The sequence below is a fragment of the Notolepis coatsorum genome (assembly GCF_963971535.1).
Source record: "Notolepis coatsorum genome assembly, chromosome: 10".
In the NCBI taxonomy this organism is placed as follows: domain Eukaryota; kingdom Metazoa; phylum Chordata; class Actinopteri; order Aulopiformes; family Paralepididae; genus Notolepis; species Notolepis coatsorum.
In genome coordinates, this window is record NC_140174.1 from 2,002,729 (window position 1) to 2,029,538 (window position 26,810).

Here is a 26,810-nt window from a genome sequence, read left to right on the forward strand (position 1 = left end):
AACGTCTTGCAAAAAACTGTGTTGCAATACGATGAAAATGGTGAAGAAACTTACATTATAAAAAAGATGGCAGAATTCAGTACTGTATACAAAACCTTCTGTTTAATCATCTTCCCTTTATTCATTTGCTTAGATTTTTCAGGTCTGGTCAATTTTAGCATGGTGTTATTCACAGTCAAAGATAATTTTTTATTTTATTTTTTAAATATAATTGATATTCTCCTTTGGTTAATTACAATTTACTCAAGCCTAGTAACAGACACACTATTTCTGACACTGATCCATATATGTCCCTAGATACAGATACCAAGAACATGCAAATGGACCATTTAATTTTTTTTTTAAATGTTTATTCTACGTCCTTATGTAATGAGTGACGTAAAAAAATAAAATAATAATAATAATAATAATGACTCGACTTGAGCACTGATGACTCAGACTTGGACTCGAGCATTGACTGCATTCGGACTCGGAAGGTGCAGAATTCTTTTTGGTAACGGGCTCTAATCATTTGGCATAAGCTATTGATGGCTAGTGCATTTGTTTGGCTATTGTGTCACAAAGTAAACAAACTCCCATTGAAACATGCTGTGTCATTTATGTTTAATGTAGAACCTTTTTTTATTTGTACGTCAACTCTTTGACTGTGGAGTGGAGTGGACTCAACCTGGATGACTCGGACTAGGGGGTAATGGAGACTCGACTCGGGCTCTTCTCTGGTGACTCGAACACTGGGGACCCAAGACTTAGTGACTCGACTACAACACTCACCGTCTATAGGTGGATGTTTTTTCTTTTGCGAACATGTCTCACAATTCTACCTTGGAGTTCTAGAACGCCATCGTTTCCAGTGATCGGTAGCCATTGTCACATCGTCGCTGGGACGTTCACATTTCGAGATTCAGAGAGATTGTACACCTGGACAAAAGGTTCATTTGGGGGCGGCTGAGTGGCGCAGTGGTCAAGGCCCAGCTCTCGGCGTTGCTACCGGCTTGGCCGGTCGTCATACTAACACAATTGGCAAGTGTTAGAGGGTGGGAATTGGACGTTGTGGACAGCGACTCCTACAGGTCGGTTGGTGCGCCTGCGCAGCAGAATCAGGAAGTGACGGGGGCGGCGTGCCCTCCAAACACAGACCCCCGCCGCTGAGAGATCGCGCTGTACAGGTGAAAAGATGCGACGGCTGCCTCCTCGTGTACCGGAGGGGACACGTGATGCAAGGCTTGGTCCTCACTGCAGCCGACCAGTGGGAGGCATAGTCTAGCAACGTTCAAGACAGGGGAGGGAAGAATTGGATATACGAAATTGGGATGGGAGAAAAATAGAAAATGGGAGAAAAAAGTAGATACAATTTTTTTTAAATTCAGTTGTGACAGACGGTGGCTCGGGAGGTAGAGCAGTCGTCTGGTAATCCGGAGGTTCCCAGTTCGATTCCCGGGAGAACTGAAGGGAGAATTGGCGAGGCGAAATTGAGATGGGAGAAAAAGAAATAAAAAAAAGTTAATTTGCCCAAACCAAGCCTCCAGCAGGGGGTCACGTGGTGTGCTGTCAGGCCCAGAGAGGGAGAGTCATTCTGGGGGCAGCGTCTCCGCCAGACAGGCCTCCAGCAGGGGGTCACGTGGTGTGCTGTCAGGCCCAGAGAGGGAGAGTCATTCTGGGGGCAGCGTCTCCGCCAGACAGGCCTCCAGCAGGGGGTCACGTGGTGTGCTGTCAGGCCCAGAGAGGGAGAGTCATTCTGGGGGCAGCGTCTCCGCCAGACAGGCCTCCAGCAGGGGGTCACGTGGTGTGCTGTCAGGCCCAGAGAAGGAGAGTCATTCTGGGGGCAGCGTCTCCTCCAGACAGGCCTCCAGCAGGGGGTCACGTGGTGTGCTGTCGGGCCCAGAGAGGGAGAGTCATTCTGGGGGCAGCGTCTCCGCCAGACAGGCCTCGATGTCCTCCGTGATCCTCTGGATGGGAACCACCACCCGGCTGACGTGTTGCTCTATCCACTCCAGAGCGGTGCATTCTGGGTAAAGACGAGACATCTCCTCCCTCACGGACGCTGCCGTCTTTTCCAACACGGCCAGCAACCTGAGGAGGAAGGACCAATGGGAGGGAGGGGGTTGGGCCAATAAGAGGGGGGGCGGATACAAATGTACGAAAAATTACGTGGGGAAAGATTTAAGAATTGATAGGGAAATCAGAATCAGAAAGGCCTTTATTGCCAAGTAGTTCAGATTCCGATTCCTTTTTATAGTTTTCACAGACAAGGAATTTGATTTGGTTGTTTTTGGTGCGACGTTGACGGACAGACAATTATGGTAGAATAAAAAAATAAAAAAGGTGGAATAAAATAAAATGGAATATAAACCAAATTAACATCTGAATGTTTGGACATTGCTTGTGGTGTCCCCCAGGGGTCAGTGTTGGGTCTAAAACTGTTCATCTTGTACATTAACGAGGTAAAGTATCCAATATATTTAAATGTATTTTATTTGCGGATGACACTAATCTTTTTTTTTCTGGTGAGAATGTCCAGCAGCTTCTAGAGGTCATCACATCTGAAATGAAGAAATTGAAGGAATGGTTTGATAGAAACAAATTATCATTGAACTTGAGCAAAACTAAAATTATGTTGTTTGGAAACTGTAGATTGGATACTCAGGTACAAGTTAAAATAAATGTGATTATTGAAAGAGTTTAAGAAAATAAATTCCTAGGTGTAATAATATACCATAAAATCTGTTGGAAACCTCACATAAAACATGTCCAATCTAAACTCTCACGAAGCATTTCAGTCATGAGTAAAGTAAAGCACATTCTGGATAGAAAATCACTCTACATTCTCTACTGTTCACTAGTTTTACCATATTTAAATTACTGTGCTGAAGTCTGAGGAAACAATTATAAGTCTACACTACAACCACTTTTTATACTCCAAAAAAGGGCCATAAGGATAGTTCACATTGCAGGTTATCGTGATCACACTAACATATTGTTTTTGGAGTCAAAGACATTGAAGTTAAATGATCTTGTGGAATTTAAAACGGCACAATTAATGTATAAAGCAAAAAGTCATGCACTTCCAAGAAACATTCAAGAATTGTTCTTTGATAGGGAGGGGGGTTAAAATCTGAGGGGAGAACACAATTTAAACGTGCTTAATGTACGCACTACCATGAGAAGACACTGCATCTCGATATGTGGAGTGAAACTGTGGAACAGTCTAAATGTGGTGCTAAAGCAATGTCCAAACATGAGACAATTCAAACTGATGTATAAGGAAATGATGTTCACGAGGTACAGGGATGAGGAAGGGACTTGATATTCACGGGTGTTTACATTTTTATTTAATTTTTCATGTTTTTACATATATCGTTTTTGTTTTTTTGTTTTGCATATATATATATATTTTTTTTTTATATGTTTTAAAATAGTACACTCATTTGAGTAGTGGAAAAGGGGTAGGATTAAATAAGTGTATACTTCTTCCTACTCCTTTTCGAACATGTAGATTGAGTTGTGTTTTGCTTTTGTTATTGTTTGTTTGTATTCATTGCATGTTCGAAATAAAGATTTCAAATCAAAATAAAAAAAATCAAATCAACATCGAAGCACAATAGAATAGAATAGAATAGAATTATAAAATTTAAATATTAACAGGCCAGGGCTGTATAACTGTGCACAATGTGGTCAGGTATATACACTCATTAGAATAAAAATAACAACACAGTGTTGAATATTTTACAGGATGGAATATTTAGCAGGGCTGTGCAATTGTAATGCAAGGTAAATAATAAATAATAATAGATTGGATTTGTAATGCACTTTTTGTTCACTGGAATCCCAAAGTGCTACACTACAGGGTTAGAACATAGTTAAAAAATAAAAATAAAATAGTTATTAGTAAAACAAATAAAATAAAATACAGAATAAAAGTAAGAGGTATAAGGTATGTCGGGGTGGGTTATCCAGCCGGAGCGAGGGGTCTTGGGGCTTACATGGCTGCTTGACTTTGGATCTGCATGGTGATCAGAGGGCTCACCAGCTTCCTCCGGCGCTGGTAGGCTGTGAACCATCCTCTCACATACCTGCCAGGGGTCACAGTCGGGCCAACATTGTTCACTTGGTTACTTAAAAAGGAGCTGTAAGTGGTATTTATTTGTTGAAATAAGTTTAAGTTTATTTGGATCCCCATTAGCCACAGCTGTTGTGGCTATTCTAACAAGTGGTCTACGTGTTAAAATAATAGCTCTACATTCCGACAGCCATCATAGAGTGTAACATGGGTCTCCCAGTCCCTCCGCTCTGCAGTAAACAATATAAACTAGTTTTGAGCAAATATGTGGTTGAAACAACACTTTTTTTTAATCCACTTTTTTCTCCCCATTTTCTATTTTTCTCCCATCCCAATTTCGTGTTTTCCAATTCTCCCCTCCCCTGTCTTGAACGTTGCTAGACTATGCCTCCCACTGGTCGGCTGTAGTGAGGATAGAAGCCTTGCATCACGTGTCCCCTCCGGTACACGAGGAGCAGGGAACAAAATAAGTACCCGCCAACCGCCAATGGCGGGCAGATTTAAGGTTTGGCGAGTAACAATGAGAGGTCTGCCCGCCACCTGGCGTGTAACAAAATAGTTCATATCGATACTCTTATTTTGAAAATCCTGTGCCGGGTCTCATTTCCACCCCAAGCGCAGCTCCAGTCATAATATCTATGGCTCCGGCAGCTAGCAACGTTCGGTTCATATCAATACTCTTATTTTGAAAAACCCTGTGTCAACTCGACGAGTCATATCCGCCCAGTCCGTGCTAATGTCTGTGTGACGCAGGGCGGTCAAGCAGAGGAGCAGGGCTACACAGCAGTGCGCCTATTTTGCGACCCGAAATAAGTCTGTGGTGTTTTTTTTCTCTCACAACAGGTCAAATGCATCTAACATGCTTTGCATCGTCGCCATTCCTTTATGCCCACATCGCCCGGAATTAACGTTACATTAGCGTAAGCTAACAAGCTAATCCTGATCAGAGGCAGAGCCATAGTGAACAGCAGACAGTGTGGACTGAGGAAAGGGAAAGGGGGGGCACTCTCCCTTTCTCTGTGTGTGTGCGTACGTTTGGATGAAGTCACTAGTCAGGACAGGAGTATATTATAGTAAACTGAGGATGGACAGATAATGTTGATATTCAAATATAAAAAAGTTTCGAGAGCAGTGGAAGTTTGAAGACAGACTAGACTACAATATGATGCGGGGGTGGTGAGTTAAAACAGTGTGTGTGTGTGTGTCCCACTTCTATGTTTCAATAAATTATTTGCATTTAAAACTATTAACGCTGACTCATTTCTTCAGTCCACACAAAATTATGCTAATATTCCTTATGTTGTTTATGATATTAATTGAAAATAGCATATGAGAGTATTATATAGTAATAATGACACATGGCATTGGCAATATACTAAAAAGCTATTTATAATTTTTGGCTGGTAAAAAATCTGCCTGGCTGGTAGTTTTTAAAATCTACCAGCCAAATGGCTGGTAAGTCAAAAAGTAAATTTTGTTCCCTGACGAGGAGGCAGCCTGTCGCATCTTTTCACCTGACAGCGCGGACTCTCAGTGGCGAGGAGTAACGCGTGAGAGGCTCACGCTGCCCCCGATACTTCCTGTTTCCGCCGCACCGGCGTCACCCAACCGACCTGTAGGAGTCGCTGTCCACAACATCCAATCCCCACCCACCGGCTTTCCCACCCCCTAACACTGCCAATTAGTATGACGGCCGGCCAAGCCGGTAGCAACGCAGAGAGCTGGGCTCGATACCAGCATCTTTGCCCACTGCGCCACTCAGCCACCCTTGAAACAACAATTAAACTAATCTACCAGTGCAGGGTTCTCTCTCCCGATTGGATAAAGTGGGAACGGGATACCAGAAAAATACATGTCTGTTTACTGCAGAGCGGAGGGACTGGGAGACCCGTGTTACTGACCAAACACTCTATACCAGCTATTTAACACTTATTTGAACAAAAGAAAATGTTTTTAATTTTTTTCTATAACCATGAAGTTAGCAATATGGTCAGTGGCGCTACGTGTGAATCCACGTTCCTTTTGTGTGCCCCCGTTTTCGAGTCACATTTTGAGCTCATTGCCTAAAACTCACATGTTGTCTTGGAAGTGACGGATCTCCTCTGACTCCAGCAGCGCGGTCAGCTCCACGATCAGCTCGGCCAGCCGCCTCCCGGCAAACAGCGACGCGTCCCCTGTGGAGGTCCTGACGCGCACAGGGACAGGGTCAGGCACCGTTCACATTTTACCAGTACCAGTTCCTGGAATTAAGTTCAGTTCCCAACGGTACTTTTTTTTTTTTTTTTTTTATCCACTTTTTCTCCCATTTTCTATATTTTCTCCCATCCCAATTTCGTATTATCCAATTCAACCCTCCCCTGTCACGGACGCTGTTTCTTGCCTCCCACAAGCCGGCTGCAATGTGGACTAAGTCATACATAGCACAAGTCCCCTCCGGTACTTGAGGTAACAGCAGTCGCATCTTTTCACCTGCGCAGCTCGATCTCTCAGTGGCGAGGAGTAACGCGTGGGAGGCTCACGCTGCCCCCGACACTTCCTGATTCTACTGCGCAGGCGCACCAACCGACCTGTAGGAGTCGCTGTCCACAACGCCCGATCCCCACCCATCAGTTTCCCACCCCCTAATACGGCCAATGTGTATTAGTACGGACGACCAGCTAAACTGAAAGCAAATGTGGAGCGCTGGGCTCGAACTGACGAGCCCAGCGTCTCCAGCATTTCGTGGCGAGCGCCTTGCCCACTACGCCACGTAGCCGCCCCCAACGGTACCTTTTTACGGTACCTAAAGAACACGGCAATATTTGGGGAAATGTTAGGTACTTTTTTACGGTACCTAAAGAACACGCCAACATTTGGGGAAATGTTAGGTACCTTTTTACGGTACCTAAAGAACACGCCAACATTTGGGGAAATGTTTCCTCAAATGTTGGCGTGTTCTTTAAACGTTGGCGTGTAAAAAGGTTTCCTCTCTGTGCGTTCAGTAGAAAGCTATCTGGCTGCACGTTAGCCTAGCTTAGCACAATGAATGGAAGCGGCACTGTCCGGCACAGAATATATTCTCGAGCCAGTGAGTCCCTATAAGACAAAATGCCACACAGACCGGTGGGTCCAGTGAGCTGTCCAGAAGTTCGTCTCAAGAAGCTCTCGTCTGTTCAGCGAGTCACATGTAGCAAAGCGTAGGAGTTCCTGGCCGTCCCTCGACAGAGAGAGAGAGAGAGAGAACTCTCAAGGGTTAGGGTTAGGAGTTCCTGGCCCTCCCTCGACAGAGAGAGAGAGAACTCTCAAGGGTTAGGGTTAGGAGTTCCTGGCCCTCCCTCGACAGAGAGAGAGAGAGAGAGAACTCTCAAGGTCGGCCTACAAATGGAATGTCGGTTACCATGGAACCTCAAGAGTAGATATGGCATATTGTAGACACTGTTTCATAGTCCTTTTACAATAGATAGAATTATAGACAGATATATAGATAGATTTATAGATATTTTACACTAGTAAGACTTTTTTTCTCCCCCCATCGGTGGTGAAATCTACCTCATCTAATCCAGTCTATCTAATCTATGACGACGGCAGTTAAGAAGATAATTGACCTATCGCAAACCACGCGCTCTTTTCTTAATCCACCAATCACAACGGTTGCTTCCCGTCGCTCCTGGCTCGAGATATAGGTCAATTAAACTATTGTTATTGATGGTTTCAAAGTGATGCCAAACATTCAAAAAGGACTACGTTTATTTCCTGTTGCAAGGTTCTGCTAATGCAGTCGTTGACAGGAAACACACTTGGCTCCACACTGTTCCCCAGAGCAAGAGCCTTCCAGTGAAACCGTCTAGAGCAGGGGTTCTCAAAGTGGGATCGGGGCAGTGGCGTGCACAGGATGGGGCCGAAGGGGGGCTTGAGCCCCTGCCCTTTTGCCCCAAGTGCCCATCCAAAAGAAAAAAATAAAAGATGGTTAACTTATGGTTAACCAAATATTTGGTCAAATATGAATACTGGGGGCTAAATCCACAAAGAATGGATTGCACGGAGCAAGTTGCACCCTTACTTACAATTCATTATGAATTGAAAATGGGGGACCCCGATGTAAACAAGACGAATGTCCTTCTCTAGTCTGCATCCCCTTAACAATTGTGTGTATTGAGCCGTACTGTATTGTACCCATTCTGCAATCTGTTAAATAAAATGTTCATTCAATCAATCAATCTGCACGGTGAAGTAAGTAAGGGTGCAACTTGCTCCGTGCAATCCATTCTTTGTGGATTTAGCCCCCTGGGTGTTGGTGGGTTAAGTGCCCTTTTTGTAGCTTGAGCCCCTGCCCCCCAAATTGTCTGTGCACGCCCCTGGATCCGGGGACCCCCCAGGGGTCCTTGAGAGGGTTCCAGGAGGTCCCCAGCAATAAGAGTAATAGTTTAATTCCACTAATATTCTATTCACTATAAGTTTATGCCAATGAGAGAAAACAAGAATGACTATTGTGATCATAGGTCTCATCTCCCCACCTACTTACATTATAGACCTACTTCTTTTCTTTTTACTACTATTTTATTTACCTCATTTTATATTTTATTTGATCTTACTACTACTTATTGTTACCATTCTTGTTTTCATTGTTGTTTCTTAATTGTGCACTGTTGAGCTCCAAACACAAAAAATGTCATGACCTGCAAGGCCCCTGTGTTGTTGTGTCTTTAACATGTCATGACCTGCAAGGCCCCTGTGTTGTTGTGTCTTTAACATGTCATGACCTGCAAGGCCCCTGTGTTGTTGTGTCTTTAACATGTCATGACCTGCAAGGCCCCTGTGTTGTTGTGTCTTTAACATGTCATGACCTGCAAGGCCCCTGTGTTGTTGTGTATTTAACATGTCATGACCTGCAAGGCCCCTGTGTTGTTGTGTCTTTAACATGTCATGACCTGCAAGGCCCCTGTGTTGTTGTGTCTTTAACATGTCATGACCTGCAAGGCCCCTGTGTTGTTGTGTCTTTAACATGTCATGACCTGCAAGGCCCCCTGTGTTGTTGTGTCTTTAACATGTCATGACCTGCAAGGCCCCTGTGTTGTTGTGTCTTTAACATGTCATGACCTGCAAGGCCCCTGTGTTGTTGTGTCTTTAACATGTCATGACCTGCAAGGCCCCTGTGTTGTTGTGTCTTTAACATGTCATGACCTGCAAGGCCCCTGTGTTGTTGTGTCTTTAACATGTCATGACCTGCAAGGCCCCTGTGTTGTTGTGTCTTTGACAAATAAAGAACTTGAACTTGATTCTGGACTACAGTAAATCACATCTAAAAACAATGATCTCAATGATCCAAGATTAACCAAATGGGGGTCCCTTGCACATTACATGTCAATTTGGGTGTCGTTGACGTGAAAAGGTTTGAAGACCAACGGTCCACACAGTACCAGGGGGCCTCACCTCTCCATGGGTTAGTGTCCACACAGTACCAGGGGGCCTCACCTCTCCATGGGTTAGGGTGCACACAGTACCAGCAGGCCTCACCTCTCCATGGGTTAGGGTTAGTGTCCACACAGTACCAGGGGGCCTCACCTCTCCATGGGTTAGGGTCCACACAGTACCAGGGGGCCTCACCTCTCCATGGGTTAGGGTTAGTGTCCACACAGTACCAGGGGGCCTCACCTCTCCATGTGTTAGGGTCCACACAGTGACCAGCAGGCCTCACCTCTCCATGGGTTAGGGTCCACACAGTACCAGGGGGCCTCACCTCTCCATGGGTTAGTGTCCACACAGTACCAGGGGGCCTCACCTCTCCATGGGTTAGGGTCCACACAGTACCAGGAGGCCTCACCTCTCCATGGCCTCCACCTCCACGGAGGAGATGCCCAGGCTCCCGTTCACGTTGCTCTGAGCCTCCGGGCCGAACTGGCCGTGGATGAGGGTCTGGAGACAGGCTGCCAGGGAGGGCAGGGCGACGGGCATCAGTTCACACAGCACCGACAGGTGGTCGTACCTAGTGGGGGGGGGGAACCCCGTAAATACAGCACAGAGACTAGGTTTATGTTCAAATATTGGAGTTACGGTTTACGTTAGCTGAACATTCATACCGTGTTCGTGGCAGGTTGGTGAAATAACTGTTTTGTTGTTGGGGCCTTTTTCATCTTTTCTTCTCCCATCCCCTAATTTTCGTTGTTATGCCAATTCCCTCCCGGTCGTTGTGCCACCCTACTCTCAGTTTGAGGAGGGCATAGAAAACTACCACACGCCTCCTCCGATACATGTGGAGTCAGCCAGTCGCTTCTTTTCACCTGACGGCGAGGACTCTCACCGGGGGAACGTAACACGTGCGGAGGTTCACGCTATCTCTCCCCCAGATCCTCCCCTCCCTGCTGAACAGGCGCCCCGACCGACCAGTAGGAGTCACTGTTGGAGATCAACCAACGACCAGGACTCATACCCCCACCGGCTTCCCACCCGCGAACACTCACTACCCAGACGCCCCAGTGTTTAGACCTCCTCACTACCCAGACGCCCCAGTGTTTAGACCTCAACACTACCCAGCCTCTCTAGTGTTTAGACCTCTACACTACCCAGCCTCTCTAGTGTTTAGACCTCTACACTACCCAGCCTCTCTAGTGTTTAGACCTCTACACTACCCAGCCTCTCTAGTGTTTAGACCTCTACACTACCCAGCCTCTCTAGTGTTTAGACCTCTACACTACCCAGCCTCTCTAGTGTTTAGACCTCTACACTACCCAGCCTCTCTAGTGTTTAGACCTCTACACTACCCAGCCTCTCTAGTGTTTAGACCTCTACACTACCCAGCCTCTCTAGTGTTTAGACCTCTACACTACCCAGCCTCTCTAGTGTTTAGACCTCTACACTACCCAGCCTCTCTAGTGTTTAGACCTCTACACTACCCAGCCTCTCTAGTGTTTAGACCTCCTCACTACCCAGCCTCTAGTGTTTAGACCTCTACACTACCCAGCCTCTCTAGTGTTTAGACCTCTACACTACCCAGCCTCTCTAGTGTTTAGACCTCTACACTACCCAGCCTCTCTAGTGTTTAGACCTCTACACTACCCAGCCTCTCTAGTGTTTAGACCTCTACACTACCCAGCCTCTAGTGTTTAGACCTCTACACTACCCAGCCTCTCTAGTGTTTAGACCTCTACACTACCCAGATTCCCTCAGGTGACACATGGTGGATGTACTATGACTCCACCTTCAGTCGCTTTGGATAACAGCGTCAGCTAAATGACTCAATGTAAAATAATGTATTTCAATGTTAATCAGGATGATATACTGTAATTTACCCTTGACTATAATACTGACTGGTAGATATATTATGAACGTGTTATTATGACCTTGTTTATTCCACATGCACAGCGCATTCATAGATGAGAAATCATCAATGTGTCATGAGCATACAGTTAATGTAAATCTTTTACCGAAACGTTGTTTTGGACTGCATTTATATAGTGCTTTTATCCAAAGCGCTTTACAAGTTATGCAACACATTCCCCCGTTCACTCACATATTCACACACCGACGGCGGAGGCGACCATGCAAGGTGCCAACCTGCTCCTCGGGAGCAGTTAGGGGTTAAGTGTCTTGCTCAAGGACACTTTGACACGCTGCCCGGGAGGAGCGGGAATCTAACCGGGAACCTCCGGATTACCAGAAGGTCGCCTCCCATATCTCCAAAAAGGGTAAACCTTTCTGGAATTACCAACAAATGTATAGAATGACACCCGTCTATGTTTGACGTCATGAATGGGTTTCATGGGTTCTAGGGTTAAGAAACGTGGGTTCTAGGGTTAAGAAACATGGGTTCTAGGGTTAAGAAACATAAAGCTCACAACAACATAGAGAAGGACAAGAACAGGAGATAGCCCTCTTATAAACTCTTGAACACACACACACATGCGCACTGCACCTTAATATGCACATACACTTTTACGCAAGACACTTGTAAATAATTGACTAAAATATGAAATATTAAATGTTTTATCTTACCTCATTTGATTTGATCCTACTACTACTTATTGTTACCGTTGGGTTTTCATTGTCGTTTCTTAATTGTTGAGTCTGAGCTCGGAACACAGACATGTCATGACCTGCAAGGCCCCTGTGTTGTTGTGTCTTTAACATGTCATGACCTGCAAGGCCCCTGTGTTGTTGTGTATTTAACATGTCATGACCTGCAAGGCCCCTGTGTTGTTGTGTCTTTAACATGTCATTACCTGCAAGGCCCCTGTGTTGTTGTGTATTTAACATGTCATGACCTGCAAGGCCCCTGTGTTGTTGTGTCTTTAACATGTCATGACCTGCAAGGCCCCTGTGTTGTTGTGTCTTTAACATGTCATGACCTGCAAGGCCCCTGTGTTGTTGTGTCTTTAACATGTCATGACCTGCAAGGCCCCTGTGTTGTTGTGTCTTTAACATGTCATGACCTGCAAGGCCCCTGTGTTGTTGTGTATTTAACATGTCATGACCTGCAAGGCCCCTGTGTCGTTGTGTATTTGACACATAAAGAAGGTGACCTCTTGGCGTGTGTCGCTCACCGCTGCCAGCCCGTGAGTGCGATGCCCAGCAGGCGCGTCCCGGGCGAGACGGCGGCCGCGGCCCTCAGCCACTGCAGGTGGTTGTCCACGTGTCTCCGGGTGGACGGCACGCTGCTGTGGACGCAGGTGGAGCCCTTGAAGGAGCTGGCGGCCCACAGCTCAGAGAGGCCCGCAGCGCTGTACTTCTCCAGCAGGGACACTGGCGAGCGGAGTTGGGACATTAGTGGTAAAACCATAGACGTATATAATAGATGACTCACCCGGCCGCGGCTACAGAAACAAATTAGTGGGGGGGGCATAAAATGTTCTCGGGGGGGCACAATGGTTTTTCAACACAGGTTCCCTTTTATACGTTTCAGCTGGGACAGCGGCACTGTGGCTTGCTTGGCGCTGCCCACGGTGCTGAACTAAACAGCAGAGAGGCAATTGAAAAATCTAATTTCTCTCTATCTTAAGAACTTTCACTTATACAAAAACAGACTGAACGGATATATATAACAGACCTGCTTGGGCAGCGGACTGAGAGCAGGGGACACAAACAGGCTGGATAAGATGGTCAAGAAGGCCAGTAGCGTGGTTTGGGTGGAGCTGGACTCTAGCGAGGGTGGCGGAGAGGAGGAACCTTGCTAAGCTCCAGGCCATCAGGGAAAACCCCTCCCACCCACTATACACAGACTTGGCTGACAGGAGGAGCATGTTATAGGCTCACACTACCTAAATGCAGCAATTAGTTGTGTCGATGAAGCATACTAAGGCGATGTTCTGTAAAGACGTTCTTGAGGGTAGAAAATGAATTCTCACAGAGTGCCGTGCTAGCTTCAGTAGTGTTGTTGTTGACATCAGTGCCCACTAGGGCTGTCCCCGACTAAGGATTTGGATAGTTGACTTTGATTAAAAAAAAAAAAAAAAATTGCCAGGGTGGGCACAGCTGACTCAGTGGGCGGGCCAGGCCCCCTAATGCCCGCCCATGGCGCCGGGACTGCGCGGCTATGCCTTCATGCTATGCCTTATCAATGACTTGTTTTGTTTACATCAGGGTGAACGCTGTTGCATTCGCAAATATGAGAGCTCTGTCATTGAAGGCGCTCGTCGCGGCTCATACGCATGCGCGGGCGTACGCGATAACTGGCGGCGATAAGGGGGGCGTGCTAGCTTTTTACTGTATGAAGCACATTCCCGGGGGGCTCGTACAGAACCAAGCATGTCACTGTAATGTACATGTGCCTTACTGTATGTGACAAATAAAACTAAACTTGAATCTTGAAACTGAACCCAACGGTGCTAAAAGTAAGTGCAAAGTTATTAAAGTCAAAATAGACGCTAGTACTCACATTAAAGACAAGTATAATCTAGTTTGAATTTGTTTCAACTCACTTACAGTAGTACGTACAGTAACTGTGCTATTCTTCTAAAATGCCATTATTACACACTTCCTACCGGTTTGGTCCACGTCCAGATTGGGGTTGTAGTCCCACAGCATGGGCTGGACCAGGCCCACCAGGCCGCTCGCTGGGGGGGGCACAGGGGGCACACAGGGGGCACACAGACACCGGGGTCAGACGCCACACAGACTGGCACATGTTCTGTTAACCCTTTCACTGCCACACGACAGCCGGTTAACCCTTTCACTGTGACAATACAGAAGGTTAGCCCTTTACTATCACACAACCGACGGCGATGCTCCATCATTAGCCTCATTAGCTCCGCGGATGTAACAGTGTATTGTAACAGTGTATTGTAACAGTGTATTGTAACAGTGTATTGTAACAGTGTATTGTAACAGTGTATTGTAACAGTGTATTGTAACAGTGTATTATAACAGTGTATTGTAACAGTGTATTGTAACAGTGTATTGTAACAGTGTATTGTAACAGTGTATTGTAACAGTGTATTGTAACAGTGTATTATAACAGTGTATTGTAACAGTGTATTGTAACAGTGTATTGTAACAGTGTATTGTAACAGTGTATTGTAACAGTGTATTGTAACAGTGTATTATAACAGTGTATTGTAACAGTGTATTGTAACAGTGTATTGTAACAGTGTATTGTAACAGTGTATTGTAACAGTGTATTGTAACAGTGTATTGTAACAGTGTATTGTAACAGTGTATTGTAACAGTGTATTGTAACAGTGTATTGTAACAGTGTATTGTAACAGTGTATTGTAACAGTGTATTGTAACAGTGTATTGTAACAGTGTATTGTAATCAGTGTATTGTAACAGTGTATTGTAATCAGTGTATTGTAACAGTGTATTGTAACAGTGTATTGTAATCAGTGTATTGTAACAGTGTATTGTAATCAGTGTATTGTATTTGAACTGACAGCTGGATTCGATACCAGTGTCTCTCGCGTTGGTGACGAGAGCAATCTCCGCTGCGCCACCCAGCCGCCGAATACATTTTTATTTATTTTTTTAAATAGAGCTAAGAACAAGAAAGCACAGGAATACGAGCGCTGGTGTGAATACAAGATGGAGTCTCAGAGTGGAGGCTCCGCCCCCCGCTCACCTCTCAGCGTGTCGCCGCTCATGCCCCTCAGCATGTCGTCCCACATGATGACGCGCAGCTCAGGCCACGCCTCCTTCACGCCATTGGCCACCCTGGTCACGTGACTCAGGAACAGCTGCTCCACCGTGGCTCCCGGGGTCCCCAGCCAGCGCTGTGACTCCTCCCCCTCGCCCAGGAGATACACCTGGAGGGAAGAGGCGGGACGCCTATTGCTTAATGACAAGCATAGAGTGCTGCTTTTGCTTCCGCGTTTTCCCTGATTGGCTGCGCCATGCCCCGCGGCAGGCGCGGCAACCGCAGAGCAGAGCGGCAGAGCGAGCGGAGCGGCAGAGCGAGCGGAGCGGCAGAGCGCGAGCGGAATTAGGTAACCGCCGCAGTAATCAGCCAAGATTTTCATTCGGCGCTTCAGCTCACCTGGCAGAGCAGCGGTCCTGCGGCCCTGCGGTTCGTTGTTGACGAGTTCGAATCCCATGAATTTTTTTTTTTTAGCATGATTTTTTTTTTAACGTGTATTCTTTCGCCGGTTAAGGTTAGGCATGGTTATGGTTAAGGTTAAGGTTAGGCATTGTTTCGGAGTTGGTTAAGGTTAGAACGGTTAAGTTTAGGCGCTGTTAAGGAGCTGGTTAAGGTTAGAGTTTGTCTTAGAGACAGCCTATTTCCGCACTGCCGCTCTCCCGCGTTGCCGCGGTCACATGGTCAAATTGTCACATTCTTGCACTCTATGCTTGTCATTAAGCAACACGCAGACGGGACGATGAAACCTAGGGCTGTCCCCGACTAAGGATTTGGATAGTCGACTATGATTGGCCGAAATTAGCCGATAGTCGACTATGAACATTTCTTTTTGAAAAAAAATAAGTATAATTTATTTATATATATTTTTTTTGTATCATCGCATTTGGGCTGTGGGGGTGCTTAATGTCTGAAGGAGTCGACTGAAGGCGTCTTGTCTTCTGCAAAAGCATGTAATTGGTCCACTGATGGATACATCTTGATATTTCAAGTTTCAAGTTTCAAGTTTCTTTAATAGTTGTCATACAGAAGTACAGAATACTTTTGTACAAAATGCTTCTTACTGTTGCGCTCCAGAGACTGTGCATGACAAGGTAAGTATGAAATAAAAACATAGTAAAAATTAGAAGTAAAAAAAGAGGTCACAGTGTTCAGTTTAGACATATGTACAATGTTCGTAGACGTAGTTACCATACAATATACAATACTGTGCAGTGTACTAATATACAATACTATATAGTGCAAGGCAGAAATGGACGAGGTGCAGTTTAGGTACAATTCACAGTAGGTGTACGAGTTGTAGTGCAAATCCTTTATCAATAAATATAAAGTGTAAGTGTGTTTGTGTGATCTAAAGTGTGGAGAGTGGGTGCTGCAGTGTGTTGTTTGTTTGAGTGAGTGTGTGCGTGTGGGTGTGTGTGCTGTGTGCATTTGATGGTTGTTGTATAGTGTTTATTGTTCGTTTAGCGATTATTGTTCGTTTAGCAGCCTGATGGCCTGGGGATAGAAGCTCCTTCTGAGTCTTTCTGTGCTCGCCTTAAGACTCCGGTATCGCTTGCCTGACCGCAGCAGTTCAAAGAGGCAGTTGTTCGGGTGGCTCGAGTCCTTAATAATTCTCTTAGCCTTCCCCTTGCACCGCTTGTTGTAAATGTTCTGGAGGGTGGGAAGCCCCCCTCTAATTGTGCGTTCGGCTGAACGTGTCACTCTTTGTAGTCTGCTACGGTCTTGTGCAGTGCTATTCCCAAACCAGGAGGTGATGTTGCCGGTCAGGATGCTCTCTATTGTACATGAGTAGAAGTTCCTAAGGATCTTCTGACTGACTTGGAACTTCCTTAGGCGCCTGAGGAAGTAGAGGCGTTGTCGTGCCTTCTTCACAACACTGTCAATGTGTGTGGTCCATGTCAAGTCCTCGGATATGTGGGCTCCGAGGTACTTGAAACTGTTCACTCTCTCAACTGGTGCCCCGTCGATGCTGAGGGGGCTGTAGTCCTTGACCCCCGACCTCCTGAAGTCCACAATCATCTCTTTTGTTTTGCTGACGTTCAGGGAGAGGCAGTTCTCCTGACACCACTGTGACAGGTTCTCTACCTCTTCCAGGTAGGCCCTTTCGTCGTTGGCAGAGATCAGGCCCACCACTACTGTGTCATCAGCAAATTTGATGATGGTGTTGTTGTTCCGCTGTGCTACGCAGTCATGTGTGTACAGGGAGTAGAGGAGGGGGCTCAGAACACAGCCCTGGGGGGCCCCTATGTTGAGCGTGATGGATGAGGAGGTGCAGTTGCCGGCTCTTACCACCTGTCTAGTCTGTGTGTTCATTAGACGGGTGAAATCCTCTTTCAGTGCCTCTGTGCCTGTTTTCTTAGGCAGTTAGCCTCTGGTATGCGTGCCATTAGCGTTAGCCACGCTTCTAGGCCTCTTTTCTTTTGGAAAGAATGATAAAAAAAAACTAAGAGGTTGGCAGTCGACTACGGCTCCTTTCGATCGATTAGTCGACTAATAGGGGTCAGCCCTAATGAAAATCTATCTCCTTTCGCGGGGGACAATAAAAGACTCATGAGACTTTACAAAATGATTTGCACTACATCCATACCTCATTGTTTGCATTTTGTACTTTTTAGTTAGTATATTGTATATTTTGTATATTGTTTGGACTTTATTCTTTTGACTTTTTTACTGTATGAAGCACATTCTCAGGGGGCTCGTACAGAATCACGCATGTCACTGTAATGTACATGTGCCTTATGTGACAAATTAAACTTGAACTCGACTCTTGGCTTGACGAGAAGACGCTACGAACAGCAATATTAAAAAAGGATTTGCGTTGTGTCCTCTCAGCCTCTTAACTCCTGTTTTACCTAATAAAACAACAACCAACTACCAGCGCATTATTGCCTCCGATATCCACGACAGTCTGAACCCAGTGTTTTTGTTAGGATCAAAGTGCCTCATCAAAGTGCCTCATCAAAGTGCTTCATCAAAGTGCCTCATCAAAGTGCCTCATCAAAGTGCTTCATCAAAGTGCTTGATCAAAGTGCCTCATCAAAGTGCCTCATCAAAGTGCTTCATCAAAGTGCCTCATCAAAGTGCCTCATCAAAGTGCCTCATCAAAGTGCTTCATCAAAGTGCCTCATCAAAGTGCCTCATCAAAGTGCCTCATCAAAGTGCCTCATCAAAGTGCTTCATCAAAGTGCCTCATCAAAGTGCCTCATCAAAGTGCCTCATCAAAGTGCTTCATCAAAGTGCCTCATCAAAGTGCCTCATCAAAGTGCTTCATCAAAGTGCCTCATCAAAGTGCCTCATCAAAGTGCCTCATCAAAGTGCTTCATCAAAGTGCCTCATCAAAGTGCCTCATCAAAGTGCCTCATCAAAGTGCCTCATCAAAGTGCCTCATCAAAGTGCCTCATCAAAGTGCCTCATCAAAGTGCCTCATCAAAGTGCTTCATCAAAGTGCCTCATCAAAGTGCTTCATCAAAGTGCCTCATCAAAGTGCTTCATCAAAGTGCTTCATCAAAGTGCTTCATCAAAGTGCCTCATCAAAGTGCTTCATCAAAGTGCTTCATCAAAGTGCCTCTTCAAATCAAATCAAATGTATCTGTAAGGCCCGACAACACACGTTAATGTCCCCATGGGCCGGACACGTCTTGTTTAAACAAGTCAAGAAGAAACATCACAATAAGTCAAGAACAAAACAAGAACACCATAAAGTCCAAGAAATGTAAATTAAATAAATGTAAAATAAATGCAACACTCCCAGACAGACCCCACCCCAAGGTAAGGAAAAACTCACTAAAACATAGCAATAGGAAAAAAAGCTCCACAGGCGGTGTGGAGGAGAGAAACCTTAGAAGGGCCGTTCAAGGGGGGATCTCCCTTCTTGGATGTCGGTGATAGTAGGGATGGGCGTGAGTAATCGATTACTTGTAGCTATGAGAAAAATCTATCTTAAATTATTAATAATTTTTATGATTTTTCTTTTTACATATTTGTTTCACATGTATGTGTAAGATTATAACTGTTTGTTGGTTTCCTTAAACATATACGTGAATGAACAAAATTAAGTAAAAAAATTAAATAACAAATAAAATAAAATTCACAAATACTTTTTTAGGGGCGGTCAGGTGGCGTAACGGAGATTGCGTTCGTCACCAACCCCGGAGCTGTGAGCTGGATTCGCCTGTTCGAATCCAGCTCACAGCTCCGGGGTTGTCACCAGCTTGGCTGGCCGTTCACACTAATACAATTGGCTGTATTAGAGGGTGGGAGAAGCTGGCGGGGTGGGTCCGGGTCGTTGTAAACAGCGACTCCTACAGTTGGGTCGGGGCGCCTGCTCAGCGCGGATAGGATCTAAGTGGGGTAGTGTGATCCTTCCACACGCTACGCCCTCTCAGTGAGAGTCCGCGCTGCCAGGTGAAAAGAAGCGGTGATTGGCTGGACGTGTGTCGGAGGAAGCACGTGATAGCCTCCACTCTCCCAGATGATCTGACTGTGGGGGGTAAGTGTGCAGCGACCAGGAAGGGACTGGGAATTGGCATACGACTAACATTGGGATGGGAGGAAAACGGAGGAAAAAGATCAATAAAAAAAAATTAAAAAAATGCCCCTCCCTGGGTGACAGTAGTGCCCCTCCCTGGGTGACAGTAGTGCTGCCTGGTGCCCCTCCCTGGGTGACAGTAGTGTTGCCTGGTGCCCCTCCCTGGGTGACAGTAGTGGTGCCCCTCCCTGGGTGACAGTAGTGTTGCCTGGTGCCCCTCCCTGGGTGACAGTAGTGGTGCCCCTCCCTGGGTGACAGTAGTGTTCTGGTGCCCCTCCCTGGGTGACAGTAGTGGTGCCCCTCCCTGGGTGACAGTAGTGTTCTGGTGCCCCTCCCTGGGTGACAGTAGTGTTGCCTGGTGCCCCTCCCTGGGTGACAGTAGTGCTGCCTGGTGCCCCTCCCTGGGTGACAGTAGTGTTGCCTGGTGCCCCTCCCTGGGTGACAGTAGTGTTGCCTGGTGCCCCTCCCTGGGTGACAGTAGTGTTCTGGTGCCCCTCCCTGGGTGACAGTAGTGTTGCCTGGTGCCCCTCCCTGGGTGACAGTAGTGTTCTGGTGCCCCTCCCTGGGTGACAGTAGTGTTGCCTGGTGCCCCTCCCTGGGTGACAGTAGTGTTGCCTGGTGCCCCTCCCTGGGTGACAGTAGTGCTGCCTGGTGCCCCTCCCTGGGTGACAGTAGTGTTGCCTGGTGCCCCTCCCTGGGTGACAGTAGTGTTGCCTGGTGCCCCTCCCTGGGTGACAGTAGTGTTGCCTGGTGCCCCTCCCTGGGTGACAGTAGTGCTGCCTGGTGCCCCTCCCTGGGTGACAGTAGTGTTGCCTGGTGCCCCTCCCTGGGTGACAGTAGTGTTGCCTGGTGCCCCTCCCTGGGTGACAGTAGTGCTGCCTGGTGCCCCTCCCTGGGTGACAGTAGTGTTGCCTGGTGCCCCTCCCTGGGTGACAGTAGTGTTGCCTGGTGCCCCTCCCTGGGTGACAGTAGTGTTGCCTGGTGCCCCTCCCTGGGTGACAGTAGTGTTGCCTGGTGCCCCTCCCTGGGTGACAGTAGTGTTGGTGCCCCTCCCTGGGTGACAGTAGTGTTGCCTGGTGCCCCTCCCTGGGTGACAGTAGTGTTGGTGCCCCTCCCTGGGTGACAGTAGTGCTGCCCCTCCCTGGGTGCCCCCACCTCGTCGGCTCCGATGTGCAGCGTCCTCAGCCCCGGGTGGAGCTCCACCACCTGCCTCAACATCTCCATCACCAGCCTCACCCCCTCCTGCCCGTGGGGGCTCAGCGTGCCCAGGCAGTGGGCCACCTCCCGCAGGCCCCCCAGGGAGCGGTGCTTCAGCACAAACTGAGAGAAGAAGAAGAAGAGAGAGAGAAGAAGTCTTTAACCCTTTCACTGCCGCACTACAGAAGGTTAGTAAAGGGTTAACCTTCTGTAGTGCGGCAGTGAAAGGGTTAAAATAAAAAAATAAAGAATTATAATAATAAACACACACACACATCATTGGATGGGCAACGCTCTGTTTATTTGTTTTCTTAACCCTTTCACTGCCGCACTACAGAAGGTTAACCCTTTACCACCCGTCGGTAGTGTGATAGTAAAGGGTTAACCTTCTGTCGTGCGGCAGTGAAAGGGGTAACCTGCTGTCGTGCGGCAGTGAAAGGGGTAACCTGCTGTCGTGCGGCAGTGAAAGAGTTAACCTGCTGTCGTGCGGCAGTGAAAGGGTTCATTGTCATGCAGATTACCCCTTTCACTGCCACACACACTACCAAATGGTTAACCCTTTTCACTGCGACGATACAGAAGGTTAACCCTTTCACTGCCACACGACAAAGTGTTAACACTTTCACTGCGACGATACAGAAGGTCAACCCTTTCACTGCCACACAAAGTGTTAGCCCTTTCACTGCCACACTACAGAAGGTTAACCCTTTACTATCACACTACAGACGGTTACCGTCTGTAGTGTGATAGTAAAGGGTTAACCTTCTGTAGTGTAGTAGTGAAAGGGTTGACACAGACATGTGAGATGGGCGACACACAGGAACACACACACTGAGTCGCAGATGAAATGTCTCTCTCTTATCACGTCGTCCTCCCCGTCGTATAGGAACAGAGATGCAGAGACGACTCCAACGTGCACTCACATGGACCCAACGTGCACTCACAACGTGCACTCACAACGTGCACTCACATGGACCCAACGTGCACTCACAACGTGCACTCACAACGTGCACTCACATGGACCCAACGTGCACTCACAACGTGCACTCACATGGACCCAACGTGCACTCACATGGACCCAACGTGCACTCACATGGACCCAACGTGCACTCACAACGTGCACTCACATGGACCCAACGTGCACTCACATGGACCCAACGTGCACTCACATGGACCCAACGTGCACTCACAACGTGCACTCACATGGACATGAAGAGAAGTAGGGCTGACCTTTGATTTTTTTTTTTTTCCGAAGCTTCGGGGCCGAGATTCGATTTTAATTCGAAGCTTCGAAATAAAATTAAAATACTTATTTTTTTTTATGTTGTGAGAACTTGTACAGCACTTTGTTCAACTTTGTCAGTGCTGTAAAGTTTAAACCTTTTTAAATCTTAGACAAACGAAACACTTTGCTTTCATGAAATATTGTAAGCCGTCATTTGAGGCTTTATAAAAGCAGCACAATCTGTCAGTGCCGAGTCTGACCTCATCTTAAATAACAAACAGCATTGCTTGTTGTAGTTAACAAAGAGAGGCAGAGTTGATTTAGCAAAAAGAAAAAAAAGAAAAAATCATATTTATTTTCATTTTTTTTTAATAATCAAATTTTTTTTCCATATTCGAATCCCATGCCCATCGAACGAAGCTTCGAAGTATTTAAGACAGCCCTAAAGAGAATAGAATAGAATAGAATAGAAATCCTTTAATAATCCTGAGGGAAATTGGGCGGCTACGTGGTGCAGTGGGCAAGGCGCTCACCACGAATACTGGAGATGCTGGGTTCTCCTGTTCGAACCCAGCGCTCCACATTGCTTTCAGTTTAGCTGGTCGTCCGTACTAATACACATTGGCCGTATTAGGGGGTGGGAAACTGATGGGTGGGGATCGGGCGTTGTGGACAGCGACTCCTACAGGTCGGTTGGTGCGCCTGCGTAGTAGAATCAGGAAGCGACGGGGGCGGCGCCCCTCCAAAGCCCAGACCCCTGACGCTGAGAGATCGAGCTGCGCAGGTGAAAAGATGCGACTGCTGTTACCTCGAGTATCGGAGGGGACTCGTGCTATGTATGACTTAGTCCACATTGCAGCCGGCTTGTGGGAGGCAAGAAACAGCGTTCGAGACAGGGGAGGGTTGAATTGGACGATACGAAATTGGGATGGGAGAAAATATAGAAAATGGGAGAAAAAGTGGATAAAAAAAATAAAAAATCCTGAGGGAAATTCAGCACTAGACATTGAACAACAAACATGTAGGTAGTCAATAGGACTAAATATATATATATATATATATATATATATATATAAATATAAACTATACAGCCAAAAATATACAGAAATATACAGTCAAATGTACAGTAATAATAAGTGCAAAAAATGTGTCCAGGAAGATTGTGAGAAGTGTAAAAAAGTGTGCTGTCACCCTGTGCTCAGTGATGCAGGGAGGCACAGTGATGCGCTGTATAGAGTCTAATGGCCATCGGAACGAAGGACTTCCTGTGCCGCTCAGTGTTACATCTAGGGAGTCCACGTCTCCACCCCACCCCCACCACGCCGGTTTAATGCCGGTTATGGTCTGCATTCCAGTCTAAACTGATTTCATATAATTTTTCTCCAGTTTCCTCTCCCAACTTCTCCCTGTAATTATCTTTGGCCTCTCTGGGCTTGGTTTTCAGAAGCCCCTGAACTCGTTTGACCTGCTCCCCGTTACCTGCGTTGAAAGCCCATTCATTCACTGTTCATTACAAACAGTTGGAAAACAACAATGCTGCAAAGATGCCCGTCTTACCTCCATGTGGCCAAAGGTTTGCACCAGGGGGATGACCTCCAACCCCCTGGACCTGGCCACATCCTGTATGGACAGGACCTCCTCGCGACTGCAGAGAAGAAGAAGAAGAAGAAGAAGAAGAAGAAGAAGAAGAAGAAGAAGAAGAAGAAGAAGAAGAAGAAGAAGAAGAAGAAGAAGAAGAAGAAGAAGAAGAAGAAGAAGAAGGAAGAAGAAGAAGAAGAAGAAGAAGAAGAAGAAGAAGAAGAAGAAGAAGAAGAAGAAGAAGAAGAAGAATGTGAATCTCTACCCTCCTTCAAAACCGCCCTCAAAGAGCACCTACAGGAGGCTGCAATTCGAAACTGGCCCCCGTAAATGTACAACCCCCCCCCCCCCCCCCCTCAATGTACAGTTTCCTCCCCCTCGAATGTATATAGTTTCTGTTAGGATCTCTGGTAAACAGTACTGTATATTTGTATATCTTGTATGTCATAAATGTCATGATATATATCTGTGTGTCATGTGTGTCATGTGTGTCATAAATGTCACTATGAATTGAAAATGGAGGACCCTGATGTAAACAAGACGAAAGTCTTTCTCTGGTCTGCATCCCTTAACAATTGTGTGTATTGAGCCGTACTGTACCCATTCTGCAATATGTTAATAAAATGTTCAATCAATCAATCGTCACAGAATGGTTATGGAAAATGAACAGTCCAAACTGATCAAGGCTGGCCATTCACCCATGACATCTTTATGGCAGGGCAAGCTCACACATACAATCTTACCTTCGATCATTTTCTTTTTATTACAGGGATTTTTATTATAGGATTTTCATAACGGTTGAATCAGCAGGTCTAGGTCCCTTGGGGAATAGTACACACACACACACACACACACACACGCACACGCACACACAAGCACACACACTGACTAATGGATCACATGTGCGTGTCCGTATACTTTACTTGTGTGTGTCTAACCCCATTAGTTAGACATACACATGCGCGCTCTTCATACACACACACACACACATAACCAAAATACACAAGTATAAGTATGCATGCACACATGTTTTCTTCACTTGGAGGAATTGAGATGTGTGTACGGTGTAGAGATGTGTGTAATGTACGGTGTAGAGATGTGTGTACGGTGTAGAGATGTGTGTAATGTACGGTGTAGAGATGTGTGTACGGTGTAGAGATGTGTGTACGGTGTAGAGATGTGTGTAATGTACGGTGTTGAGATGTGTGTAATGTACGGTGTAGAGATGTGTGTACGGTGTAGAGATGTGTGTAATGTACGGTGTAGAGATGTGTGTAATGTACGGTGTAGAGATGTGTGTACGGTGTAGAGATGTGTGTAATGTACGGTGTAGAGATGTGTGTAATGTACGGTGTAGAGATGTGTGTAATGTACGGTGTAGAGATGTGTGTAATGTACGGTGTAGAGATGTGTGTACGGTGTAGAGATGTGTGTACGGTGTAGAGATGTGTGTACGGTGTAGAGATGTGTGTAATGTACGGTGTAGAGATGTGTGTAGTGTAATGTACGGTGTTGAGATGTGTGTAATGTACGGTGTAGAGATGTGTGTAATGTACGGTGTAGAGATGTGTGTAATGTACGGTGTAGAGATGTGTGTACGATGTAGAGATGTGTGTAATGTACGGTGTAGAGATGTGTGTAGTGTAATGTACGGTGTAGAGATGTGTGTACGGTGTTGAGATGTGTGTAATGTACGGTGTAGAGATGTGTGTAGTGTACGGTGTAGAGATGTGTGTAATGTACGGTGTAGAGATGTGTGTAGTGTAGGGTGTAGCCTGTGCTAACTGCACCTGTAGGCAGGGGGTGCTGTGGCCTGCAGCAGCTTCAGATCCCCCTCGTAGGGGAAGGTGTCCTCGTACTCCACCAGCAGGCCGTCAGCCCCCAGTCTGGAGAACAGCTCGATCAGCTGAGGAGGAGACACACGGGTGTTTTATTTACCTTTTAGAAACTCAGAAACTCAACCAGTATTCCCCCCCCCCCCCCCATAAAAATACAAATAAATGACAAACAATGTAAGTACTGGTATGTGAATGAATGCATGAATGAATGAATGAAAACTTTATTTAACAGATTGCAAAATAGGTACAGTACGGCTCAATACACACAATTGTTAAGGGGATGCAGACCAGAGGAAGACTTTCGTCTTGTTTACATCAGGGTCCCCCATTTTACATTCATAGTGACATTTATGACATACACAACATACATGACATCATGACATTTATGGCATAGGGACATACATGACATACAGGGTATATAGTACTGTTACATTTGTGACATATACGATATGCAAATATACAGTACTGTTACCCCTAGATCCTGACAGAGTATATACATATGATGGGGAGGGGACTGTACATTAGGAGGGGGTGGGTGGGTGGGAGGGAAATATACATACGGTGGGGAGGAGACTGTCTATTAGGAGGTGGTGGGGGTTTTGGGCATTTACGGTGGCCAGTTTCGAATTGCAGCCTCCCGTAGGTACTCTTTAGGAGCGGTTTTGAATGTGGGTAGGGATTCACATTCCTTTACACCTGTGGGTAGGGCGTTCCACATTGATGTGGCATAATTGCGAAACGTGTTTAGTCCCTTGTTTGAGCCGAATCTGGGTTTAACATGATTTGTTGAGCTCCCTCTGGTGTTGTGGTCGTGGTATTCACTGACCTTTGGGAAGTATTTTGACATGTACATGGGTACCTTAGTGGTGTAGTGCATCTTGTAGACCAGGCCCATTGCAAGTTGCTGTACTGTCGTCTACTCTAAGCCATCCTAGGTTGTCAAAGTGGTGGCTTCTCTCCCCTCCTCCGGTGGGGAGAGAAATACATACGGTGGGGAGAGAATATATACATACTGTACTTTTAGGTGGCCTTACCTTGTGCAGGTATTCAATTCTTGGAGGGGCGCCTTTCAAATCCAAGTGGACTAGTTTCTGTCCCCTCGGCCAGGGTGGTGGACACGCCATGCTCCAGGGTGTATTTATATAGAATATAATATCACCAGACAGTTACAACAACAACAAGCCGACATGTTCGTTAACGTTAGATCGCGCGTGGCTTTTACTTTGAAAAAATGTAGTTGTCACGTGGTTCCGTTCTTCACTCTTCACATCAAAAAGGAAAAACGAAATAAGGAATGGGGGGGAAAGAAACAAAACCGGCCCATTATTTACTCCTTTTCTTCAT

General features: G+C 46.3%; 1 protein-coding gene across 1 annotated transcript; it reads right to left on the reverse strand.

Moving 5' to 3' along the window:
- Nucleotides 1–449: 449 nt before the first annotated feature.
- Nucleotides 450–26,806, reverse strand: hexd (hexosaminidase d). Its single transcript, XM_084323399.1, has 11 exons — nt 26,501–26,806; nt 25,419–25,534; nt 23,608–23,695; nt 20,784–20,948; nt 15,086–15,269; nt 14,011–14,082; nt 12,574–12,772; nt 9,858–10,019; nt 6,132–6,242; nt 3,981–4,070; nt 450–2,070 (listed from the first exon to the last, which is right to left on the reverse strand). The coding sequence occupies exons 1-11, from the start codon at nt 26,588–26,590 to the stop codon at nt 1,893–1,895; spliced, it is 1,455 nt and encodes a 484-aa protein (XP_084179525.1). The 5' UTR covers nt 26,591–26,806; the 3' UTR covers nt 450–1,892.
- Between the last annotated feature and the right edge of the window lie 4 nt (nt 26,807–26,810).

What these genes read in the sequence shown, in the direction of transcription:
- hexd (XM_084323399.1), bottom strand. Translation starts at nt 26,590, where the DNA reads ATGGCGTGTCCACCACCCTGGCCGAGGGGACAGAAACTAGTCCACTTG. An exon ending in TCTGGACGTGGACCAAACCG is followed by an intron (nt 12,773 to 14,010) that starts GTAGGAAGTGTG and finishes TCCGCTCGCCAG; the next exon opens with TGTCCCTGCTGGAGAAGTAC. An exon ending in GCACTCACGGGCTGGCAGCG is followed by an intron (nt 10,020 to 12,573) that starts GTGAGCGACACA and finishes CCCCCCCACTAG; the next exon opens with GTACGACCACCTGTCGGTGC.